The sequence below is a fragment of the Hyaena hyaena genome, unplaced genomic scaffold (genome assembly GCF_003009895.1).
Source record: "Hyaena hyaena isolate Hyena2069 unplaced genomic scaffold, ASM300989v1 scaffold_521, whole genome shotgun sequence".
Classification (NCBI taxonomy): Eukaryota; Metazoa; Chordata; class Mammalia; order Carnivora; family Hyaenidae; genus Hyaena; species Hyaena hyaena.
This window is the reverse complement of record NW_024081153.1, coordinates 525,226-548,958: the sequence shown is the minus strand read 5'-3', so window position 1 is coordinate 548,958 and position 23,733 is coordinate 525,226. Positions and strand designations below refer to the sequence as shown.

Sequence of the window (23,733 nt, the reverse complement as noted above, 5' to 3'; positions counted from 1 at the left end):
TAGAATTAGGGTAGGATGAGGGACTCTAAAAGGAGAATCAGAAAGAAGACAGTTCATGCTAATTATAGAATCATAAATCTTGCCACACTAAAAAATGCTGGATTATATCTTTGTAAGCAAAACCCAGCTTGTCCCAATTTTTAAAAAACTAATCTCTATGCTCAACGTGGGGTTCAAACCCACGACCCCAAATTCAAGAGTGGCATTTTCTTCCGACTGAGCCAGCCAGGTGCCCCATGGCTTGTCCTAATTTTAACATGAGGATAGAATTAAAATCATGAAAGGCCAACTGACAAGGTAGAGGACTCTCATAAGCGGAAAGGCCATTGTCTGGAAAGCACTGACGTACAGTGGTCTTGGTTCATGGTCTTGAAATGTACCTCCAAGGCTGGCCTGTCTTCTCAAGGCAAACCTGCAGGCCGCAGGCTGATTATGCATTATTATGCATCTGTACACATCAACCACAACTAGCCCAAGTCCAAATGTGGAGTCTAAAGCTGCTTTGAAAGGAAACATGACATGACTTCACCAAAGAGCTTCTTTTTTTTTTTAATTTAAAAAAAAATTTTATTTATTTTTGAGAAAGACAGAGTGTGATTGAGGGAAGGGCAAAGAGAGAGGGAGACACAGAACCTGAAGCAGGCTCCAGGCTCTGAGCTGTCAGCATAGAGCCTGATGCAGGGCTCAAATCCACAAACCATGAGATCATGACCTGAGCTGAAGTTGTATACTTAATTGCCTGAGTCACCCAGGCATCCCCAAACAGCTACCTTTTTTTAAAAAAAAAAAAAAAAAAAAGTTTATTTATTCCTTTTGAGAGACAGAGACAGAGCGTGAGCAGAGAAGGGGCAGAGAGAGAGGGAGACAGAATCTGAAGTAGGCTCTAGGATCCAAGCTCTCAGCACAGAGCCTGATGTGGGGCTTGAACTCACAAACTGCAAGATCATGACCTGAGCTGAAGTTGGATGCTTAACTGACAGGAGCTACCCAGGCACCCCCCAAAACAGCTACTTCTTAACTAAACGCATGACATACTCTTGTTGACTAGATTACTGCATGGGGTAAAATTTCCTGATCAATTAAAAAAAATTTTTTTTTTTTAGTTGACTCACAGTTACATTATGTCCTGGTCATCTTTAATGAGAAGTATAGACCATCCATCCATATTGGGTAATATAATTCAGTTGGATGCCAGGAAATGGTTTGAGTTTTCAATTTTTCCTTCCACTTAATTGCCTTCTTCATGTTAACCTATCCTGAGTATTCACTTGTACATGAATATGAAAGAGAACAGCTACAGATGAGATCTATCCAATACAAATAGGTCTAAAAAAGTTTTTGTTACTGAAGTATAAGTGTTATGAAATAAACTATATTTAAGGTATATCATTTATATTGTGAATTTATGTGATTCATACCTATGCAATCATCACTATAATCAAGAAAATGCTGCACAGATTAGATTTAGTTTCAAGTGACCATTATAGAATAATCCATGGGCTTACAAATCATGTATCTAGGCATGTATACATCTGTACTCTTTTGAATATTCAATCTATTCATTTTATAAAGCCAATTATGATAACACCAGTTAATTAGAAAACCTAGGGAGAAAAAAAAATCCCTCAAAACTCCTGACTACTAAAAAATGGTGTTGTATGCAAAAGCAGTCAAGCCAATTCCCAAAGAGGCCTCGCTTATTTTTCTAACCTCATACACTTGTACCTTAATGAATGTACTGGGAATATGTCCTAATCCAATGATGAAGCACAGTAAAGGTCTGCAGAGAAACCCTGAATTTAATTTGCAGTGAGCCTGCCTCTCCTTTAACTCCTTCTTGCCTATATTTTCTGCCCTTAATTATATCTGTGGTTTCATCTTGGGAGGCAAGCTTGAACCACCAAAGGGGAAATAAAATTCTATGATGTCATTCATAATGGGCTATATTAAAGTTGCAAAGCAAAAATGCACATGCCCACCATAAAATGTTAACTATTCAATTAAATTCATCCAATGAAAGAAATAAATGTTGCCTAAAGGTTTCACATCATCAAAAAAGCTCTTTCGTTCCACCTACCAGAATGCCTGGCATTGACCTGTCATTCATCCGTTCCTTAGTTCGGACACTTGCCTGCGTTGGCATTTTTAAAAAAGGTTTAACACCTTTGCTAATTTAGAATCCATTTGAAAGAGGCAAGTTAAACATTTCAACTTATTAATAAGTATCATGTACAACCTAAAGGGAGAAGATTCTACATTTTCACCAACTAGAAAATAAAAGCGGAAAGCATTTTACTTAATGATTTATTAGGAGTAAGAAAACAATACTTAAAACAGCACTGAAGTCTTTAAAACATTGGCTGTCCATGTTTTTGCATATGTCTGTTTTTAGGAGAGCATTTAGATAGGTTTAAGGAAGAGGCAAAACAAGTCGAATTGCAATACTATGTATGCACTCTCATTTGACATTAAGACTATAGAACTATAGGTTGTACCTTTTGCTTTAATTACAAAAAGTTTCCATAGATTTAGATTGATGTCTGCCACAATTCTGATGATAGTTGCTCATTGTACATTAAAAAAAGAAAAAAAGAATAAGGTACATGTTTTGCTTAATGGGGGAGAAATAAGTGAGGATAAAGTGGAGTACAAGACAGTGAGTAAATACTTTGTGGATCAAGGTCAGTAAGAAACTGTATCTGCTAGTATTAAATGAAACTCATAGACTTATACCTCTAATATCTGGTCACCAGCCCAAAGTCTTCCGTCTCTGGCCGCTGCCCCTTCTTCATAGACTTCATGTATAACTATAGCATCCTAGAAAAATCAAATTCTTATTAATTTTCAACAACCGTAAATGCTTCCTTACACAAACAACCAAACCATAGGCAGTGACCCGTAAAGTGCCATTTGCTAATAGTGTCATATTTTATGGGACCTAAAGGTAAATAAAATACACAGTTACAATATATTCCAAGGTATAATTAATTTTTCCTAAGTTTCTTATTTCATTCCTTTAGAACTGGCTTTGTCTAATATTTCAAGGTAAACTTCCCCATGTTTTACTGTTAACCTGTACATTGCTGCTGTGTATGAACTTGAAGTGAACTGTGTGTCATTCTTATTTACATTTTATGGTATATTTTGAAACATGGTTTCAAGTATTTATTAGTATTCAAGGGTTTGGCATAGATGTGTGGTCTGATGCATGGGGTCTGTTAGGCCTCATTACTTGGGCAGTGAAAGAAAAGAACTTAAGTGGAATGAAATGACCCTGGACAATGAAGCATGGGGCAGGTGAAAGGGCGTTCATGAACCTAAGTGTAAGACAGCCGTGGGTTCCAATTCAGACCCCCCATTGTGTAATCTTGGGCAAATTAACTCCTGAACTTACCATTCTGAGCCATAAAATCAGGACAATACCTAAGCTAGGTAAGCTTAGGCTGAGGAAAGTATTTCACGGGTAATGAATCAAAACAAAAATTCCCATCTTTTCAAATTAATAACCTTAAATTTTAATCATCATAAAAATAGCACATACCAATGTAAAGAACTCAAGCATTACCACAGGGTGTAGTAAACCACAGAAAGAAACTGCCTCTTTGGTCGGCCCCTCCGTCTCACTCCCCAGAGATAATCACCATCAACAGTTTCCTAAGGATCCTTGCAGACAATGTACATCTCTACGCCCAAATGTTTCTATTATATGTACAAATATTTTGGTGAGACTACTTTTAAAATATTCAATTGAATATGTTCATACAACTTTCACCACTCACGTGAAGTAGGGGGTTTTTATGGAGCTGAAAACTAAAGCAGCCAGAAGCCATTGGCTCTTTCTGTTGCTTATCAAACTGAAGGGCCTGAACAATAAGATGCTGGAAGGATCATGCCAGGTGTCTTGGAGGGCTGCTGGGAAAGGAAAAGAGCTTCTGCATGGAGACTAGAAACAGAGATCTGTGGGTCCCATGAGAAGTGCGGATCTGAGCCCTGCATTGCCCAGTGCCCCGCTGTTCCGCACCATCCCCAGCACACACACTGGCTTGCAAGACCCTGCAAGCAATGGTCAAGGTTGACAGATGCCACACACAATGGATCCCACCTTGAAAGGAGGCCTGTGTCTCAAGCACTGGGGCTTGGAAGCAGCAGGATTTCTAGACTTGAGGTCATGCAGGCTTGGGTAAGATGGGCTTGATGACTGCTGGGTGGACGGATGATTGTGTCCAGGGCCTACCAATGATGTCTGGGAGCTCTGTGAGGAAGCCAGAACCCTGAGAGCTCGAGGAGCCTCCGAAATGACGGAGGTTGATTCTGCCTTAGTCCAGAAGTGTGGAACCTCAGAATCAGAATTAAATTGACATGAAGCCAAACATAAAGAAATATTTCTTGCACAAGTATAACAAACAAGACAAGAAAAAAAGATCCAAACCAAATCTACTTTCTTAAATAAATAAGTAAATACATAAAAAGGTTCTTATGCAAATTCAGGAGTAGCGAAGCAACGTAAGAAAATATTAAGAGGTTCTACAATCAGATGACTCAACTGGATTCCAAATATCTTTTTCATTACTTTCATTTTATCACCACATGCTTCTGAAAACATTATTTAAAAAAATTTTTTTTAATGCTTTATTTATTTCTGAGAGAGAGAGAGAGAGAGAGCATGAGCAGGGGAGGGTCAGAGAGAGAGGGAAACAGAATCTGAAACAGGCTCCAGGCTCTGAGCTGGCTGTCAGCATGGAGCCTGACATGGGGCTCGAATCCACAAACCTTGAGATCATGACCTGAGCCGAAGTCGGACGCTTAACCGACTGAGCCACCCAGACACCCCTGAAAACATTCTTTATTAGAGCCATTAGAGAGGCAGCTTCCAGAAGACAGTAGAGGTTCCCTAATCCAGATGATTTACATTGCAGATTCTGTATCGGCAACAGATTTTAGAGCATTCTTTGCTTTAACTCTGGTTTATGAAATTTCCAGACACAGGGAGTGTCTACACTGCCAAGAGTTGGTTTCTCTGAACTGTTTCAAGGGAATGGCTTTGTGGAAACACGGTAGGTCAGTGGCTTCAGGTGGTCCCAGCAACACTGCCAAGATGACAGTTTTACGAAAGCGGTGCAGGGAGAAGCTAATGTAAGCTCCTGGTAATGTCCTGCGTCATGCTGGTCCAAGTTTGGAGGCCAAACACCCTTCCTTCATTGGACTGGGAGAATCAGATGGAACTCCTACTAATGTGGTTTTTATATAGCTTAACTTCCAGCATAAACTTCTTTAATTTTGCAACATTAGAAAAGTTAAATGGGAAGTTTCGCTTCATTTATACTTAAAAGGAAGAAAAAGATCAAATGTAGTTTTTATTCCATAAAAGTAGCCCAGGGGTGCCCGGGTGGCCTAGTCGGTTGAGTGTCGGACTCTGGCTCAGGTCATGATCTCACAGTTTGTGGGTTCAAGCCCCAAAATGGGCTCTGTGCTGACAGCTCAGAGCCTGGAGCCTGCTTCAGATTCTGTGTCTCCCTCTCTCTCTCTCTGCCCTTCCCCTGCTTGCATTCTGTCTCTCTGTCTCTTTCAAATAAATAAACAAACATTTAAAAAAAAGTAGCCTGAATTAAGAACTCTTCAGTACTTTCTGGTGTTCAGTAAACTCTCTCTCTTTTTTAAGTTTATTTATTTATTTGAGAGAGACAGAGAGTGCACGCAAGAGAGAGCGGTGTGTAAGCAGAGAAAGGGCAGAGAGAGAGAGACAGAGAATTCTAAGCAGGCTCCATGCTGTCAGAGCAAGCATGGGGTTCAAACTCATGAACCATGTAATCATGACCTGAGGTGAAATAGAGTTGGATGCTTAACTGGCTGAGTCACTGAGGCGCCCCATAGTGAATCTTATACATAAAAGAAATATACTATTTCTCAAATGCTGAACTCCATGCCAATGTTCTGTTTTGTCCATGAGTCTGTGTGAAAAACTCCCCATTATATTTTCCCTTTTCCTTGACGACTGCTGTGATTTCTCTTAAAGTTATCAGTGAAAATACAAGAAAACATTAGACACGCTAACCTATCAATAGAAAAAGGTCACATTTCTTACCATGTGCCCTGTGCGCTGAAACTGTGTTGTGAAGTTATGGTTCTGGTCAGCTGCACTAACGGAGGGTGCTAGATGTGAGAGGTGGGGGCCAACAGCTAAATTAGAAAGGTGGGCTGGTGAACCGAAAAGAAAAGTGGATTTATTTTCTACAACTTACATCGTTGATAAGGTAGGACAGAATAATAAAAACGCATACTGCATTGAGCTGTTTTAGGCATCTATTTGACAAGGCCACAAAAAGTTTTTACTTCTTTCTTACTTTGAAAAAATTGGGACTAGATGAAATAATCGGTCACCAATGAAAGACTGCTGTTTATTGTTTTAAGTAAAAAATTTGGAGTTGATTATACACATGATTCTTATCTCTTCGTTGTATATCCTCTTACATTTTAATGCTCTTGAGCTGTGCCAGCAAAACTGCTTGTTGGCACAGTTCTGAGTGCCTTCTCTTCCACTCCTATCTCTGCATGTTTAAATAACATTCCTTCACCCTAGAATACCTCAGCGACTCTGTCTACCAATACCGATGACTTCTAAAACTCATCTTTTCCGGAAGCCAGCTATTCATCATTTCCCTGGGGGTGGGTTACTGGTTCACGCTGAGGAGAGGCTGTAGAGACAGAGAGCTAGGCCTCTGGAGTCAGATTTCCTAGTCCAAATTATGGCCCTGCTACTTCTGGCTGAGTCCTTGGGAAGACTGGTAACCTCTCTAGGCCTCAGCTTCCTCATGTTTATATGGTTTTAACAATACTATGTACACATAAAGCTTTATGTACAAGGCCAGCACATAGTAAGGAAGTGGGAACATCTCATTTACTTAACACCCCTGGGCCGAAGGTGCTGCATGCTTCTCATTTGTGCCATTCAATCCTCGTAATGATGAAGCAAGTGCGGTTTTATCAGTCTCATTTACAATTGGGGATATGGAGGCTGAGAAGCATTCAGACTTGACCAGGTTTTGCAGCTTCTAAGTAGGAAAGATCAAATTCCAACCTGGGACTGTTTAACACCAAAGCCTGTGTTCCTACCACTATTGCAAGCATCTCATCTGTTTTGGATATTTTATTTTGCACTTGTATAAAAGCTAACTTGGGATTTTCCATATGGCATCAATTCTGTTGAAATACTGTCTCTAACTCCACAGTAAAAACCTTGAGGGCATGGGCTGATCATTTTATAGACAGTGAACAAAAAGACAACTGTGGAAGTGAAAATTGAAGCCTTTGTCTTAATGAAGTGGGGTGATGATCTATGGACCTCACTTGCTAGTGCTGGTACTTGATTAGGGATTTGTGCTACACAAAGCATGATGGTTAGGAACTCTATCCAACCCAACATGGAGTCTCTCTCTCCTTTTCTTTTTAATGTTTTTATTTATTTTTGAGAGACATAGAGACACAGCACAAGCTGTGGAGGGGCAGAGAGAGAGAGGGAAACACAGAATCTGAAGCAGGCTCCAGGCTCTGAGCTGTCAGCACAGAACCCTATGTGGGGCTCGAACTCATGAACCGTGAGATCATGACCTAGGCCAAAGTTGGACGCTCAACTGACCGAACCACCCAGAAGCCCCTATCACTCTCTTAATTCCATTTGTTGTTCTTATCTCTTTCCTTCTTTCATTTTTTCCATCCTCTTTCTGTGCACCCATATTATTCAGTGAATGATTTTTTTTTCTACAGGAGCAGATATAAAAGAAATTATATACAAGTGATATATTCATGTTTAAAATAAAAAGTTGTTCAGGGCACCTGGGTAGCTCAGTAGGTTGAGCATCCAACTCTTGATTTTGGCTCAGGTCATGAACTCAGGGTCATGGGATCGAGCCCCACATCAGGCTCTGCACTGAGTGTGGAGCCTGCTTAAGATTCTCTTTCTTTCTCTCTATCCCTCTGCCCTTCTCATGCTCTAAAAAAAACAAATAAAATAAAAAATGTTCAGTCTAAAAAAACAGATTATTGTTTCTTGATTAATGGCAGACTTAAGAATCATTTATAGATGACCAAGACTGACCTATAATCAGAAACTAATCTTCTCTTGGTAGTTGTGATTTTCACTGTGACAACAGAAATTTAAGTAAGATGGTCTGTTTATTTACTGCCTGAGACAAGACCAACAATTTTTCTCTGGACACTCTAAATTACTCATTTGACTTGCCAACTCTACACCCAAGAAAAAATTTGATCAGTGAGTTGGAGAATCTCTCAGATTTTGTGTTTTCCCTAATCAGAGGGGTCAGGTAGAATTTCAGAGATGTAGGAAAAGTCCTCTGCTTAAAAACTTCTCTCTTGAGGCTCCTAGGTGGCTCAGTCAGTTAAGCGTCTGACTTTGGCTCAGGTCATGATCTCACAGTTCATAGTTTGGAGCCCTGCATCAGGCTCTGGATGTTAGGAATAACATTTAAAAAATAGACACCCAGGAAGAAGTAGCTGGCTAGTAAATTTAACATACTGTTTAAGGGACCACTGTCATTATGTCTCCATTCTTAAAAGGAAACATATTTGTGTTTCCCAGATAAGGGAAACATATTTTATTTCCCAGATAAAATATGCACACATGGTACTAGTTTCAAAATAGTATACTGAAAAGGTTCTCTCTGCACCTGTCTTTCAGCCACCATACATCCCTAACTAGAAACAAGTACTATTAAGTTTCTTGTGTGCTTTAAAAAAAAATGTTTATTTATTTTGAGAGAGAGAGATAACATGCAAGCAGGGGAGGGGCAGAGAGAGAGAGGGAGGGAGAGAGTCCCAAGCAGGCTCCATGCTGTCAGTGTAGAGCCTGATGTGGGGCTTGATCCCATGAACCATGAGATCATGACCTGAGCTGAAATCAAGAGTCGGATCCTTAACTGACTGAGCCACCAAGGCGCCCTCAGTTTCTTGCATATTTTAAAATAGAGAGTCTATGCATCTATATTTGTAAAGTAAAAAGGCACCAAAGGCTTGAAGGCATGGTCTCTTTTATCTATTGCCCCCTTTTCTCATGAAATTCTACTTGAGCCAGCTAAATGGCACCTCTTTTGGCACCTCTTACAAGGTTGATCAACCTTCTTGTGGGTCACTACTATACCCTCTTGTATTATTGAACTTATTAGTATCACAATAGCTTCTTCATGGATCTAGGTCCTGTATTACCTCCTAGTCTTGGTGGAACTCTTCCAGAAGGGGGGCTCCTTCCAACTTTTCTTTGTATCCTAATGCCGAGCCCAGAGTGGGCCTTGAGCAAATATTTGCTAAATGATTACCATGAAATTGGTTGGAGATAGAAAGAGGCATCAAAATGACCCAGAAAGAGGCTGGTAGTAGGGTATGCCATAATCTTACCCTACCTAGTCAAGCTCTTTTTTTTTTTTTTTTTTAATCCCATCCAAGCTTCTGATGGCAAAATATTAGTGACATACAACCCAAATACCTATCACACATGGATATTAGGTCCATGTGAATTCTAAAGGATTTACTTTAGTTCAAAGAGCAATTTAACAGAGCCAAGTACATGGGACTTAATTATCACTGATCCCCACAAAAATCACAAACTCCTCCAGGGGCATGTAAATGTTGCATTGCTGGAGAAGAATTTTATAACATGTAGTAATGTATCCTTATAGTCAAAGTCATCAGACACGTCAGCCCATCCATTACCATTTTCTTTACTGTTCAATCTGCCAACAAGTAGATAAAGTAACTCATAAACATACCAATCATTCAGCAAAAGGCAATTTTATTATTGTCACAATAGGCCCATAACACTTAAAGAAGCCATGTGTTAGAAAAATTAACTAAGGGTCTCCAGTGGACTGAAGAATATCAATAAGCACCCTTGTGTGGGTGAACTATTTCCTTAGAATGAGATTTTGTAGATTACATTTCTAAAAGTTCAGTGGATTGTTCTAATAAGCATTTTAGAATAAAACTTTGATAAAGAATTATGTGTTAGATATTACTATAAAGGGCCATGTATATATGGCTTAATTTTACTATTTGTAGGTGTGACATACTTAATTTGGATCACTCTAGAATTAAACCCAATCTTTCATACTCATAAAACCCCTGCCCCTATTTCCCTTAAAATAATCCTGGGTGGCATTTTAACTACAGAAAAACTTCACATTAAATTTCACATTTAGGTGGAAAACATATTACCAGTGATCCCTAAAGAGTGTCATGTCTTATTTCCTTGCTTTATGGGAAAAATCCCTCCTAAAAGAAAGACCCATAAGAACCAAAAGAAAGATTAAAAAGATTTTATAGAAAATGGGCATTATTTTTGTCTGGAAGAAACCACTGTTCAGATCCGTGGTCTTAAAGGAGTAACGCTCCTTTTACACATCATTTAATGGAGTTCCCCTCTAGCGTTGTCACGGTTCAGAAATCATATAGACCTGTCTTTCCATTTAGTAGATGACTTTCTCAGCAGGAAGGCCAAACCAACAAGGGGTGATAATATAGCAGGGGTAGTAAAATACTCAGTCCAGTGCGGTGCAAATCAACACTACGTTCACTTCTACCTCGAAACAGATGTAGATATATTAAGTTACTGATTTGTGATGTCTATTGCAGTTAGAGAGGTTAAAAAAGAAAACTGTGGGGGTACAACCATGAAAAAATATCTCACTTTGAACAAAATTGATAGGCTCCAGACTGTACTTATGTAAGTAAAGGGATGAGTGTCTTAGAACATGATGCTTTTCTGTCTCAAATTCTTTGGGGGGGGGGAACCCTCAAAACCAAGCTTCCCTATTATATTTCTTTAAAAAATTTTTTTTTGCATTTATTTATTTTTGAGAGACAGAGTAAGACAGAGTGTGAGCAGGGGAGGGGCAGAGAGAGGAGACACAGAATCCGAAGCAGGCTCTAGGCTCTGAGCAAGTTGTCAGCCCAGAGCCCAACGCGGGGCTCAAACCCACAAACCATGAGATCATGACCTAAGTTGATGTCGGATGCTCAACTTACTGAGGCACTCAGGCGCCCCTTCCCTATTATATTTCAATTAGAATGTGATTTTGAAAAAAGAAAAAAAAGGGGCAGGAAGGTATAGAAGAAGGACCCAGAACAGGGAATAAGAGGAGTTAATTTTTCTCACAGCTCTGTAGGTGGCCAATTTTGCAAGTGGTTCTACATGCACTGTTTTGTTCATGACACCTATCAGTAAAGCACAGAGTGGAAATACATGGTTTCTAGATTCATTCTACTTCTAAGATTTTAGACCTTGGTGAACTCATACAGCAGCAAAGTAAAGCAGAGAAGCCACTGTTTTGTCTAGACACTTAGGTCCTGCATAGGAATAGTAAGACTTCCTTCTAAATGGCAGACCACAATAATCCCAACTTGCACAGTCTGTGAGAGGGCAGAACGATAGTGGGGTGGCTCAGACTCTGTATTAGTTATCTTGTGCTGCAAAGTTTAGTGGCTTAGGGGCACCTGGGTGGCTCAGTCGGTTAAGTGCCCAACTTCGGCTCAGGTCATGATCTCACTGTTCATGAGTTCAAGCCCCACCCTGGGCTCTGTGCTGACAGCGCAGAGCCTGGAGCCTGCTTCTGATTCTACGCCTTCCCTGCTCACATTCTATTTCTCTCTCAAAAAAAAAAAAAACATTAAAACAATTTAATAAAAAAAAAACCTTTAGTGGCTTAAAACAAAAATGAATCATTTGTCCATGATTCTGTGGGCTGGCATTATGGGCTGGGTTCAGGGGGCAGTTCTGCTCCACGCTGTCTCAGGTGAGCTCACGAGAATTGGCAGTCAGGTTGGCTGGGGCTTCAGCTGAGAGAGCTGGGCTCCTCTTCTCCCATGTGCACTTTCAAACGGTGTGTCATCCTCCAGGAGGCTGATCTAGGCTGGTCTGCAAGGTGGCAGTCTTTCAGGAGAACAGGAGCTAAGCTGCAAGGCCCTGAGGCTAAGGCTTGCAAGTTATTCAATGCCACTTTCACTACTATTGGTCAAAGCAAGTCAATGGGCCAGCTGGAATTCCAGGAAACGGGAAGGAGTTGTACAAAATTCATGATCAATTTTAATCTCCTACAGACTCTATCAAGTCTGCCAGAGGAATTTTCCAGCCTGTAAACAACGGAAGGCAGCGATGTATGGTGGGAAGAATACGGCTGGGGCCACATAAACCTGTGTTCAGAGTTTAGCTCTGCCACTTATCAAAGCTTTGTGATACTTCTATTAAGATATTTAGCCTCACTAAACTAGTGTTCCTGTCTCTGTAAAATGGAACTAATAAATTCTGCCTTTTTGGGTTTGAGGATGAAATGAGATTATATATTTAATGGCAAGTAAAGTGTCAGCCAAATAGATGTGGAATAATTGCTAATGAAAGTTCCCAACACATATATATCTAAGGTTGAAGGGGGCCTATCTGGGACATAAAGGAAGGAATATAGATCAGTGGTCCAAATTCATGACTCTAAGGAAGAATGACACCAATTTCAGTCCATATTTTAATTTCTATCTTTCCTATTATTATGGTGAACTAAGAATATAAGTGATTGCTTCTTTTTTTCTTTAGGTTTTACTATGTTGAGAGAGAGTAAGAGAGCACATGGGAAGGGCACAGAGAGGGAGAGACAGAATTCCAAGCTCCATGCTGTTAGCACAGAGCCCAACTTGGGGCTCGAGTTCACAAAACTCTGAGATGATGACCTTAGTCAAGGTCAAGAGTCTGACAGTCAAACAACTGACCACCCAAGGTGCCCCTAGAAATTTTATTATTTTTAAATGTTTTATTTATTTTTGAGAGAGAGACAGAGCTCGAGTGTGGGAGGAACAGAGAGAGAGGGAGACATAGAATCTGAAGCAAGCTCCAGGCTCTGAGCTGTCAGCACAGAGCCTGATGTGGGGCTTGAACCCACGAACCACAAGACCATAAGCCGAGGTGAAGTCAGACACTTAACCGACTGAGCTACCCAGCACCCCGTCCCCCCTTAATGATTTTAATTTTAAGTAATCTCTACACCCAATGAGAGATTTGAACTCACAACGCCAGGAACAAGAGTCGCATGCTCTACTGACTGAACCAGTGAGGGACTCCCTGAAGTGCTCCTTTTCAAGAAAGATGATGCTGGGAAACCTCATGTGAAATGTGATAAAAGCAGAGATGCAAACACGTGCTATCTTTAATAGGAATGGCAGGACTCATGTCAACAAATGCAGCTCTCTGTTCTCCTTGTTACAGTGGGGCAGTAGATCATTTAACCCAAGGATAGAAGACTTAATGCATTTTTCTTGCTGCGGCATGTGTTATTATGCTTACATTCCATGTCTTTTGTAGATCTATATATATTTTTGAACCAATTACAAAGGTAAAAGGCAAAGATGATTCAAGACAAGTTGCAAAGATGCTCATCTTCCCCACCTTCACACCCCCCTGCTTTGATGCAAAAGGTACCTGGCACACCCTCATTGATTCGTGCATGAGAAGCAAAAGATTAAGAGGTTACTTTCAATATCTCATAAGAACGTGAAGGACTTAAAGCAGAACGTATTCCACAAATAACATATTTTCTTTATTTGAAGATGAATTTTTTCTCATTTTAATTTTATAAATTGGATGGATCTGAGAGTCAAGAGTACTTTTATTATATATTATTTCCCCACCATGGATACAATAAAAGATTATTACTTTAGAAGAAGTATCATATTTGTCAAACTGATATAGTTTTGGTTGCCAGCTTCATAGGTTGAATATAATTGTTTCCATTCAGAAAACCTGAAGAAGCCATAGCTAGAAAAGGGAAGTCAGTAAGAGGCAAAGAACTTATCTATTATATTTGGAATCATACTTTTTAAAATCTGGATACTGTAACTAATAAATTAGAGTTTGATACATAGATTTTCTTTAAAAAATATATATTTATTTTGAGAGAGAGAGAGAGGGAGAGAGAGAATCCAGAGAGAATCTTGCAAGCGCAGAGCCTACACAGGGTTTGAATCCATGAACTGTGAGATCATGGCCCTGGCCAAAACTGAGAGTCGGGCATTTAATGGACTGAGCCACCCAGGTGCCTCTAGATTTTCTAAGAATGTCAGAACACAGTCACCAATTAAACCCCATAAGACTCTGTTACAAAAGGAACAAAGAGCCAGTTTCTAGATCCCAATCTTAAGTTATTCATCTATTCTAATAGCTTTGGGGGAGGGTATAAAGATTTGCACCTACCGAACACTCTAAGAGAAAGAAAATGGATCACGTTTAGTACCTACTATTTTAGAATACTGAAACATTCTTGGGTAATAAACTACAGACAACATAAATGAGCATTAAGTCAGCAATACTTAATAGTGGCTCTTTTGACTAAAAGTATGGATTAAACGATCAGTTATACAGGAAGCAGTAACACCAATCTGTGTGTGTGCATGCGTGCCTGTGTGCGTGTATGTGTTAAAGGAATGGACTACATACACTAAAACTCAAGCTCAGGGATTGCAAACTCTTCCACACTATAGGTAACTAAAATGTGGAATGAAAATCACAGCAATAAAACAGCCAATATAAGAATTGCAATGAATATATAAAAAGTTTCACATTTTAAGACTCTGAAAAGCTTTCCCTTCTCAAACTCAGAAAAGAAACTGTTTTATATTTACTTAAAATGGAGTTCCCTTGCCAAGACTGATTTAGCAAAAGGTTGATATTCATCAATATGAATATAATTTTTCATACTGAAACAGAGATTTATTTTAAGGAAATGGGATAATATTTGCATTATATTTTATAAGTCCCTATAGTTCCATCTGGTCCCTATTTATCTAAACTTTACTCAGCTTGCATAATATTTTTGCTTACAGTCATATTCTTTAAGATCAGAAATGCCCAAATCTGGAAATTCAGAGGTACCATTCGTTAACATTCTTTCAGTGTGACTCATAGACTTTTTGCAAACTGCTTTGATTTTAAAATAAAACTAAGGTAATAAGATGTTTTGTGTAAAAATATATGACTTAAGCAATAATGATAAAAGGAGCCTGGCTTTGGGTGATTACACGCCAAAGCAAACCACACTCCTCGTGAAACAGACTGTGCAAAGTTCATTTGAAGGGGACTAGCAAAATAAAACACTTAATCAAATGTAAAATAGTTTTCTATTCTGCTTACTTAAAAAATATATATGTGGTGGTTTAAATTGCTACAGTCCAACGTTTAATGGTCAAAAGCAGTAACAGCTCAACAATAGCATGCAATATGGTGAATCAGGGTTAAATGAGGTCACTGCAGAGCCAAACATATGGTTATAGCTAAAAGATCTTTTTTACTTCAGTTTCTAGATGGATGACTTTACCACATGGTATCCAAATGTGACAGTCCTCTACCTTGATTCTTCTTGCTAATGTACCTCTTCTAACTATGGAACTTCTATTTAATAAGACTGAATTAAATTGGTACTGAATCAGGAAGTGAAAAAAACACACATTTGAAACTTGGAGAGAAATAAGATTTTTAATCTGATACTCCCAGGCCTTTTAAATATTAATAGCGTATCTAAATTTTATAATCCGTCCTGGGCATCCACGGACCTCATTTACAATGGGATGGTACCAGGAATATCAAGATGAAACAAATGCCTGAAGCTAATTGTTTTCCTCTTGCAAGGAAGCAAGCTTATCTCCAGACCCAGAGGAACATACAAGTATAGCAACTAGGGCTTATCTCCATAAACTTAACCTTCCCAAAAGTGGTAATAATGACTAGCTTCCCTAAAACAAAACTCAATGATAATTAAGCCTTATTCTCTAGTTAAAGAAAACTTAAGACCTTGAAGTTTTAAGAAATCTGTGAGATGGAAATGTAAAGAGAGAATGAATTTCCTTATATTACTATAATCTCGAGAAAGAGACTTATCAAGGTACACATTCCTGTCTGATTAAGAAATAAAGCCTAATAACGATAATGTCCTCGCAAAGTGGCTGCCTGCATTTGTCAAAACATTTCTTGAGATTTGGCCTTGCTATGTAGTTCATCCCAACTTTGGCCAGCTGATGCTTTGAAAATTCTTCCTTGTGAAAATGTGAAATCTATTTTTCACTGAGCCCCTCGGAAGCACTTGAACTGCTCTTATCCCTCATCCACAGAAAGGTAATCTTACATGTTTGCATGTCGCCGTCCCTTCTGATCTTCCCTTTTTGATTTGGTTCAATTCTTCCTCACAGTGAAGTGGTTTTAACAATGTCCTTGTCAACTGTGAGAATAATCACACCAGAAATGAACAGGATATTCTAGCTACAGCTCAAAGTGATCACAGAAGCACTCCAGGCAGATCTAACAGCATGTGCAAATGCCATGAACAGAACTGAAGAAGGCCAGAATGGCTGGAGTTCAGAGTGGCTCACAGAAGCTAGACAGTCATATTTTTAAGTGTACAAGGCTCTATATGTGGGTACTAAAGGTACAAAACTCAATAAAACAGGTCTGTTCTCAAGATACTCAGGGTCTGGTGGGTGAGATGACTAACTCCTTTTTACAGGTGAGGATCAATGGCAGATAGTGGTAGCACTAAAAAAGCAGCCCAGTGGTGTGGCTTTGCATTCAGATTGCTTGATTAAACCCCAACCGGACCAACTGCTAGCATTATTGTGATAGGGTCCCCTCCCTAAGGAAAAAACAGACAAACAAAAATCTCAAGGTAACTTGGCTATGTGCATACGTGACAACCTCCCTCATGATCTTGTAACATGAGACCACTTAATCAGACTACATGTTTGTGTGTGTTACCACATATATGAGAGACAAAGAAATAGAAAATACATAAAAAACTATGCCACGTGGTGTTCGGGGCTCAGTTCTTCAGGTATGAACCCAACTGAGCGGTGCCGGCAAGCAATAAAGTTGCTTCCTGGAAAGAAAAGCCTCAGTGTCACGACTCTCTGTGTGAGAATCCTGCTATACTATGTCCTTGGAAAAGTTACCTAACTTATCTGAGTCTCAGTTTCCTCATCTGTAAAGTGGGGATAATACCACTACCTCTTCTACAAGGTTGTTGGGAGAATTAAATAAAAAGATATGTATTGATTACATATTAAGAACAGTGCCAAACCACTTTTTAAAAGTTTGATGCTGAGGGGCGCCTGAGTGGCTCAGTGGGTTCAGCGTCCAACTTTGGCTCAGGTCATGATCTCACGGTTCGTGGGTTCAAGCCCCGTGTTGGGCTCTGTGCTGACAGCTATCTCAGAGTCTGGAGCCTGTCTTCGAATTCTGTGACTCCCTCTCTCTCTGACCCTCCCCTGATCACGCTCGCTCTCTCTCTCTCTCAAAAGTAAATAAAACATTAAAAAAATGTTTGATGCTGAAAAATAAGTATCTAAGTATGCAGAAATGAAGTCATGCTTCTCAGTGTGCAGCTAGTATATCAAAGACATACAGATGAAGAGAGCTAAGGATATACTTTAATATGAATGTTTAATAATAACCAATAAGAATTGAACTCAGTATAGACTGGTACTGGGAAAAGTCCTTTATATTTCTTATCTTAATTAATCCACATATCAACCAAAAGAGGTAGATTTTGTTGTCACCACTTTAACACAGATGGAGAAGCAGATTTAACCTAGAAGTGTTACGTCACTTGTCCAAGGCACTGTGGTTAAAAGATCTGGGCTTCTGGTGCCATAGAATCAGCATCATTACTCAGCCTATTAGATTTGATGTAACACACTGTCTACAGCATGGCACCGTTGGCAACGGTACCCAGAGAAAGGAAAATGCAGAGTGAGGGTCCTGAGGAAGCTTTCCTCATTCTTTGTCCACTTATTTGTTTAATCCCAAGAATGGTTCAACTTGGCCAATATTCTGAGATAACATATTAGTTTCCTAAGTTTTTCTTTCTCTTCTCTAGAATTCCCAAGGCTGATAATAAAATAACCCCCAATAAAACGACACTGGAGAACTATATTTTAATTCTTCTGAGGACACTAGAGGGAAAACTTCTCATTAGCAAGCAAACATTTCAGAGAAGGGGACACTGAAGGATTCAGGGAGAGGCTTACGAAATGTGTGACAAGCATCATACCTCGGTCTTTCCTTTGGCAGAATATGCTGGGTCTTCTGAGTTACAACATTGCATGAAAACTAGTACTCCAAGACCAAAGTATGTGTTGGCAGTGGAAAGATACAGGATGAAAGGATGGTGGGTGGATGGATGGAAGGAAGGAGATAAAAAATATGAATAAATATACTACTTTATACCTTATCTGATTTCCTTGCTGTTTGCCCCTCTAAACTCCTGTAGAAACCCTAATGCCCACTGTGATGGCATTAGGAGGCGGGACTTTTTGGAGCTGATTAGGTCACAAGAGCAGAGTCTTCATAGATGAAATTATTGCCCTTCAAAAGAGCCCCCCAGAGGCTCCTTTCACCGTGTGAGAATACGAGAAGTCTACAACCCAGAAGAGGGCCCTCGTCTGACCTTGCGATCTTGGACCTCCAAATTCCAGTGCTGTGAAAAATCAATTTCTGTTGTTTATGAGCCACCAGTTGGTGCTGTTTTGTTACAGTAGCCTGAATAGACTAAGATACTGGCTTATAAGAAACATATAAAAACTAATCCATATTAATTATATCGAGACAGTGTGTACTACAGTTCCACTTTTTTCTACTTTGCAGAGAAAGTATCTATTTTAATAGTCCTCATTAAGATTTTTCACTGGTTGGTCCCTTATATTAGACCATAAACTCTGATGGTAGTAGGATCAACTTGATCAAACGTGTAAGAACACGGTTATTTCATTCAACTTCATATCCTCAGCACCAAAAGAGGGCAGCTTTTAAGCAAACATATGCAAGCTATCAAAGAAGAGCCACCAAAAGCAGACCTGGGATCTCATCATAAGGTTAAAACAACAGAGGCAGAAGTTTGTCATTGAGGACTGGGTGCAGGTGTGCTCATAAACCTTCCCAACAGGCTCACTGTCACCATTATCTTGGTATTTTATTTTATTAAAAAAATTTTTTTAATGCTTATTTTGCTTTTGTGAGAGACAGAGACAGAGCATGAACAGGGAAGGGGCAGAAAGAGAGGGAGACACAGAATCAGAAGCAGACTCCAGACTCTGAGCTGTCAGCACAGAGCCCAATGCGGGGCTTGAACTCATGAACCATGAGATCATGACCTAAGCTGAAGTCGGATGCTCAACCAACTGAGCCACCCAGGTGCCCCTATCTTGGTATTTTAAAAGGATGGGCTGCAAACACATTGTGATGCTAACTGAGATCTCCCCTCTCTGATCTCAGAAACCATCTGTCTTGGTTCTGGAGCAATTATTCATAGCAAATAGGACTGATGTGGTGTCAAGACCAAGTCCCAGAGGCTTCATTCCTCCAAAGACAGCAAAAGTATCTGCTGGACACACAACAGAGAGAGCACAGAAACCCTAATTGAACCGGTTGGAACAGATGCTTAAAAAGGGTCACTAGCACTCACAACATGCTCTTTCCCTACATCAGAGCTGAAGGAGGCATCACATAATCACATGTGCAAAGGCAAGTGCAAAGGTTTGACAGTGAGTCAAACTGTCCACAATTTCCTTTCATAGGCTCTCGTCTTTATTTGCTAACTTTCTGCTGGCTGGGAGCAGTCCCATGACCTGACTGGATAATGGGACCCAGCATGTCAATTAGGCTGCATATTCCATGTCCAAATTTAGAAAGAAACAAAAGATCTTCATTGCGGTAAACAGTGGTTTTATCTGTTAAAGCACTTTCCCCTCTCCTGCTGTTCAGCCTCACCAAACCCCGACATGGCTATATATTAACTAGTGAGTCTAACCTACAGCTTTGGAAGAGTTACCTGAGGTTAAAACATAAAAGCTGCGCTCCATTTCTCATTTTTAAAGCAGTGCTTATCCTTCCAAGGACAGTGGTAAGTACAGTCTCAAAAGGCAGAACTATAGATTATGAACTTCAAATGCTGTTAAAAGTTTTTTTTTTTCTTCCCTGCCTCACGGTGGCAAAGAGAAGTAGAACATAGTATTTAGCAAACAGCCTCACATCTGAAAAGCAGCAGGTGATAAGAAGCACTGGGAGCCCCCAAGCTGGCAGCCAATAGCACAAATATCTGCAACAGTAAGCACCATGAGCAACACAGGCACATCTTATTCAGGCTTTCTAACCAACCCCATAAAGCAAAGTCATATTCATAACAAAGCAAAAAAAAAAATTAGTTAACAAACTCATTCAGCTAGGCAAAACATGCTGATTAAAGTCTTCTGATTTCCTATAAGAAATCTAGTTCTGCCTTATTTTAAGCAGTATAGATGTTTATTTACAAAACATAAATAAGAGGGTGACTTCTTCATGGAAGAATTCACTACAAAATTTCCTTAGAATATAACTTTCCTGGCTCATTTTAAATATAGATTTATATAAATTTAGCTTATTTAATATATAGGAAAATCTCTTTGGGTAAGCGAGGAAACAGGCCCTGGAAGGAAGAAACAGCCAATATTCAAGGTTGACTAGTAGTTTCTGCATACTACTCCAATGCCTTTAGTATAGAAAGACCTCAGAACTTTTCTACATTTCTCATTATATGGCTTGGAATGCTATCTCTTCAGCTTTTGTCACTGAGGAAAGGGGCGATCTTTTCTTTAGAAGTTCCCCTTCCTGTGGTTTGGTCCAGGCTATATTTTTAAAGTTTTTTGTTCATTTTTTTTTTAAGTTTCACTTATTTAGTTTGAGAGGGGGGAGGGGCAGAAAAAGGTGGAGAGAGAGAGAATCCCAAGTAGGCTCTGTGATGACAGTGCAGAGCCCAATGCGGGGCTCAATGCCACAACCCCTGAGATCATGATCTGAGCTGAAATCAAGAGTTGGATGCTTAAGCTTAACTGACTGAGCCACCCAGGTGGCCCTAGGCTGTTTTTTTTTTTTTTTTTTTTTAGCGTTTATTAATTTTTGAGAGAAAGACAGATGTGAGAGGTAAAGGGGCAGAGAGAGAAGGAGACACAATCTGAATCAGGCTCCAGGCCCTGAGTTGTCAGCACAGAGCCTGATGCAGGGCTCAAACCCACAAAATACGAGATCATGACCTGGGCTGAAGTCGGATATTTAATCAAGCCACCCAAGCACCCCCGTAGGCTGTATTTTTAAACTGTATTTCAATCTCACCCCATGAAAAGACAGCTAAATCTGGCTGCTGAGTTAGTTAACTCCAGGTGTTCCCAGTTATAATCCTGTTATAATAGGTCTAAATGCTGCTTTAATGTTGTGGGTCTAATAAGCATTTATAAAAAATGCTCCAGGGGTGCCTGGGTGGCTCAGGTCATGATCTCACTATTTGCGAGTTCAAGTCCCGCACTGGGCCCTGTGTTGACAGCTCAGAGCCTGGAGCCTGGTTCGGATTATGTGTCGCTCTTGCTTTCTGCCCCTCCCCCATTTATGCTCTGTCTCTCAAAAATAAACAAAATAAAACTTTTTAAAAAATTTTAAAAAAGTCCATGTCCTAGACAGAGAAAATCCTGGTGAAAATTAAACACCGAGAAAAACTTAAAGCTGGCCAGAATATGCATGCGTATCTATTTATAACTATGTTTTTTTCCATTCCATGAAAAAGCCAAGCCTTGCATAGAAGTGAGAAAGGCCATAATAAGGTTCCACAACTAATTCTGTGACAGTAGATACACTTTACTTCTGGAAACTTACCAAAGGTGTGTCTTTTCCTCCCACAATGCTGAGACCAAGACCTGAACGTCCCTTGGATATTTCTATAATCATTTCCTGGCCGGGAACAATAGGGCATGTGGCAGGGTCCACTGACAGAGGAGCCTGGAAACCACCTGGAGGATTGAACACAGGATGACCGGCTAGTAGGAGATACGGCCCAGCATGCACACTCTGTCATTTGGGGAGCACGGGGCCTCCACGTGGTCCTAGTTTCTGCTAAGCGCCATGATGGAAAACAATGGGTCCTTAACACCCATTCAGGAAGGGATGGAACCTGATGCTTTTGAGATTAAAACAATAACTACCCCCTACTCGAGCATCTATTTTAACTATACCTGAAATTTTTATTTTATTTATTTATTTTAATGTTTTCTTTATTTCTAGGAGAGAGAGAGAGAGCGTGAGCAGGGGAGGGTCAGAGAGAGGGGGAGTCACAGACTGAAACAGGCTCCAGGCTCTGAGCTGGCAGTCAGCACAGAGCCCAACGCGGGGCTCGAACCCACGAACCGCGAGATCATGACCCAAGCGAAAGTCGGACACTTAACCGACTAAGCCACCCAGGCGCCTCTATACCTGAAATATTTTAAATCTTAATATATACCAAGGAAACTGGTATGGAAAAATGTATGACTAAATGATTAAGTACATATAGGCACAAAGCATAATGAAAATAAAGACTGGAACGACAGAAGATTCTGAGTTACATTTCTAAGATACTAAGAAAAATTAGTGCTTAAATACTTTCAATAGAGCATAGCACATGAATTAAGATGTATAAAGGATTTAATCAATAAAACATGACAGCTGAAAATAATATACAGAGTAAAAAAAAAAAGTGTCATAAACACAACATTTAAGAATTACTGGGTCCATGACTGAAAACCTTGCTAAAATTTCTATTTTATAAAGATTTACTTTTAAATTTTTTGAAGTATAATTTTCTTTAAAGATTTTTAAAAAAAATTTTAATGAGATGTCTACCCCTTATGTGGGGTGGAACTTACAACCCTCAGACCAAGAGTTGCATGCTCTACCGACTGAGCCAGCCAGGCACCCCAAGGTTTACTTTTTTAAATCATTGCTTTTAGATTGGGTTTCTGTAGAAACTGAGAGAAAAAAAAAATTTACTGGCTAGGAAAAGATGTTTAATACAACCTCTTTATCTGGCATAACTTCTACATATGTGCATTTTCCAGATGACTGATTCTAACTAATCGAAAAATCAAAATATCCAAAAGGTTATTTTCATGAGATTCTTATACAAATAATAGCGTCCAGAGAATGTCATCTTTTCTGACAACTGAGTCTGATCATCATGAGTACTGATTCTTACTCTGTGGTAGAATTTAGTTAAGGGCTGATAATAAAGGGCCCCACCTGCTGGTCAGCTGCAGCTAATGCACAGGGGCCAATTTGGGATCTAGAAAGCTCATTAAACTTCTCTGTACAAGCAAGGGCCTGCAGGGTAAGAATGATTTTTACATTTCCAAAAGGTTTGAAAAAAAACTTTTTATGAAGACATGTCAAAATTACACGAAATTCAAATTTCAATGTCCATAAATGAGGTTGTATTGGAACACAGCCCTGAGAATTCATTTACTTGCAGTCTATGGCTGTTATCACTCTGACAATTGAGTTGAGTAGCTGTAACCGTCCAAATGGTCCACAATCCTTAAATATTTACTATCTGGCCTTTTACAGAAAAAGTTTGCCAATCTCTGATATTAAACAAAAGGAAAGAGGCTGTAGGTAAGTCTGTGGAGGGTTCCACCCTAAGCAATAATAATAATAAATCAGGTTTGGAGTGGTAGGGATATGGATTTAAGTTTCCAAGAAGGAAATTGATAGGTGGGTAAAACTGAGGCTTGTTCCTAGCATCTGAAAAATGCATGTAACTAGCCACTTTCTAATAGGAATTAAATGAACAATGTGTGTAAGGTGTCCAGTCCAGTAGCTGGCATAATGTACCATTCATATAGTCACTCTTTCTGACCACATGGAAT

The 23,733-nt window shown here is 39.6% G+C and overlaps 1 protein-coding gene across 1 annotated transcript in view; it reads right to left on the bottom strand.

Annotated features, from left to right (window-relative positions):
* Positions 1-23,733, bottom strand: part of PATJ (PATJ crumbs cell polarity complex component) — a 358,255-nt gene that overhangs the window by 42,038 nt on the left and 292,484 nt on the right. Inside the window, exons 34-35 of the mRNA XM_039255282.1 lie at positions 21,710-21,843; positions 2,734-2,817 (exon numbers count right to left, since the gene is read on the bottom strand). Of these exons, the coding sequence (XP_039111213.1) occupies positions 2,734-2,817; positions 21,710-21,843 (218 nt within the window). The remainder of the gene's footprint in view (positions 1-2,733; positions 2,818-21,709; positions 21,844-23,733) is intronic.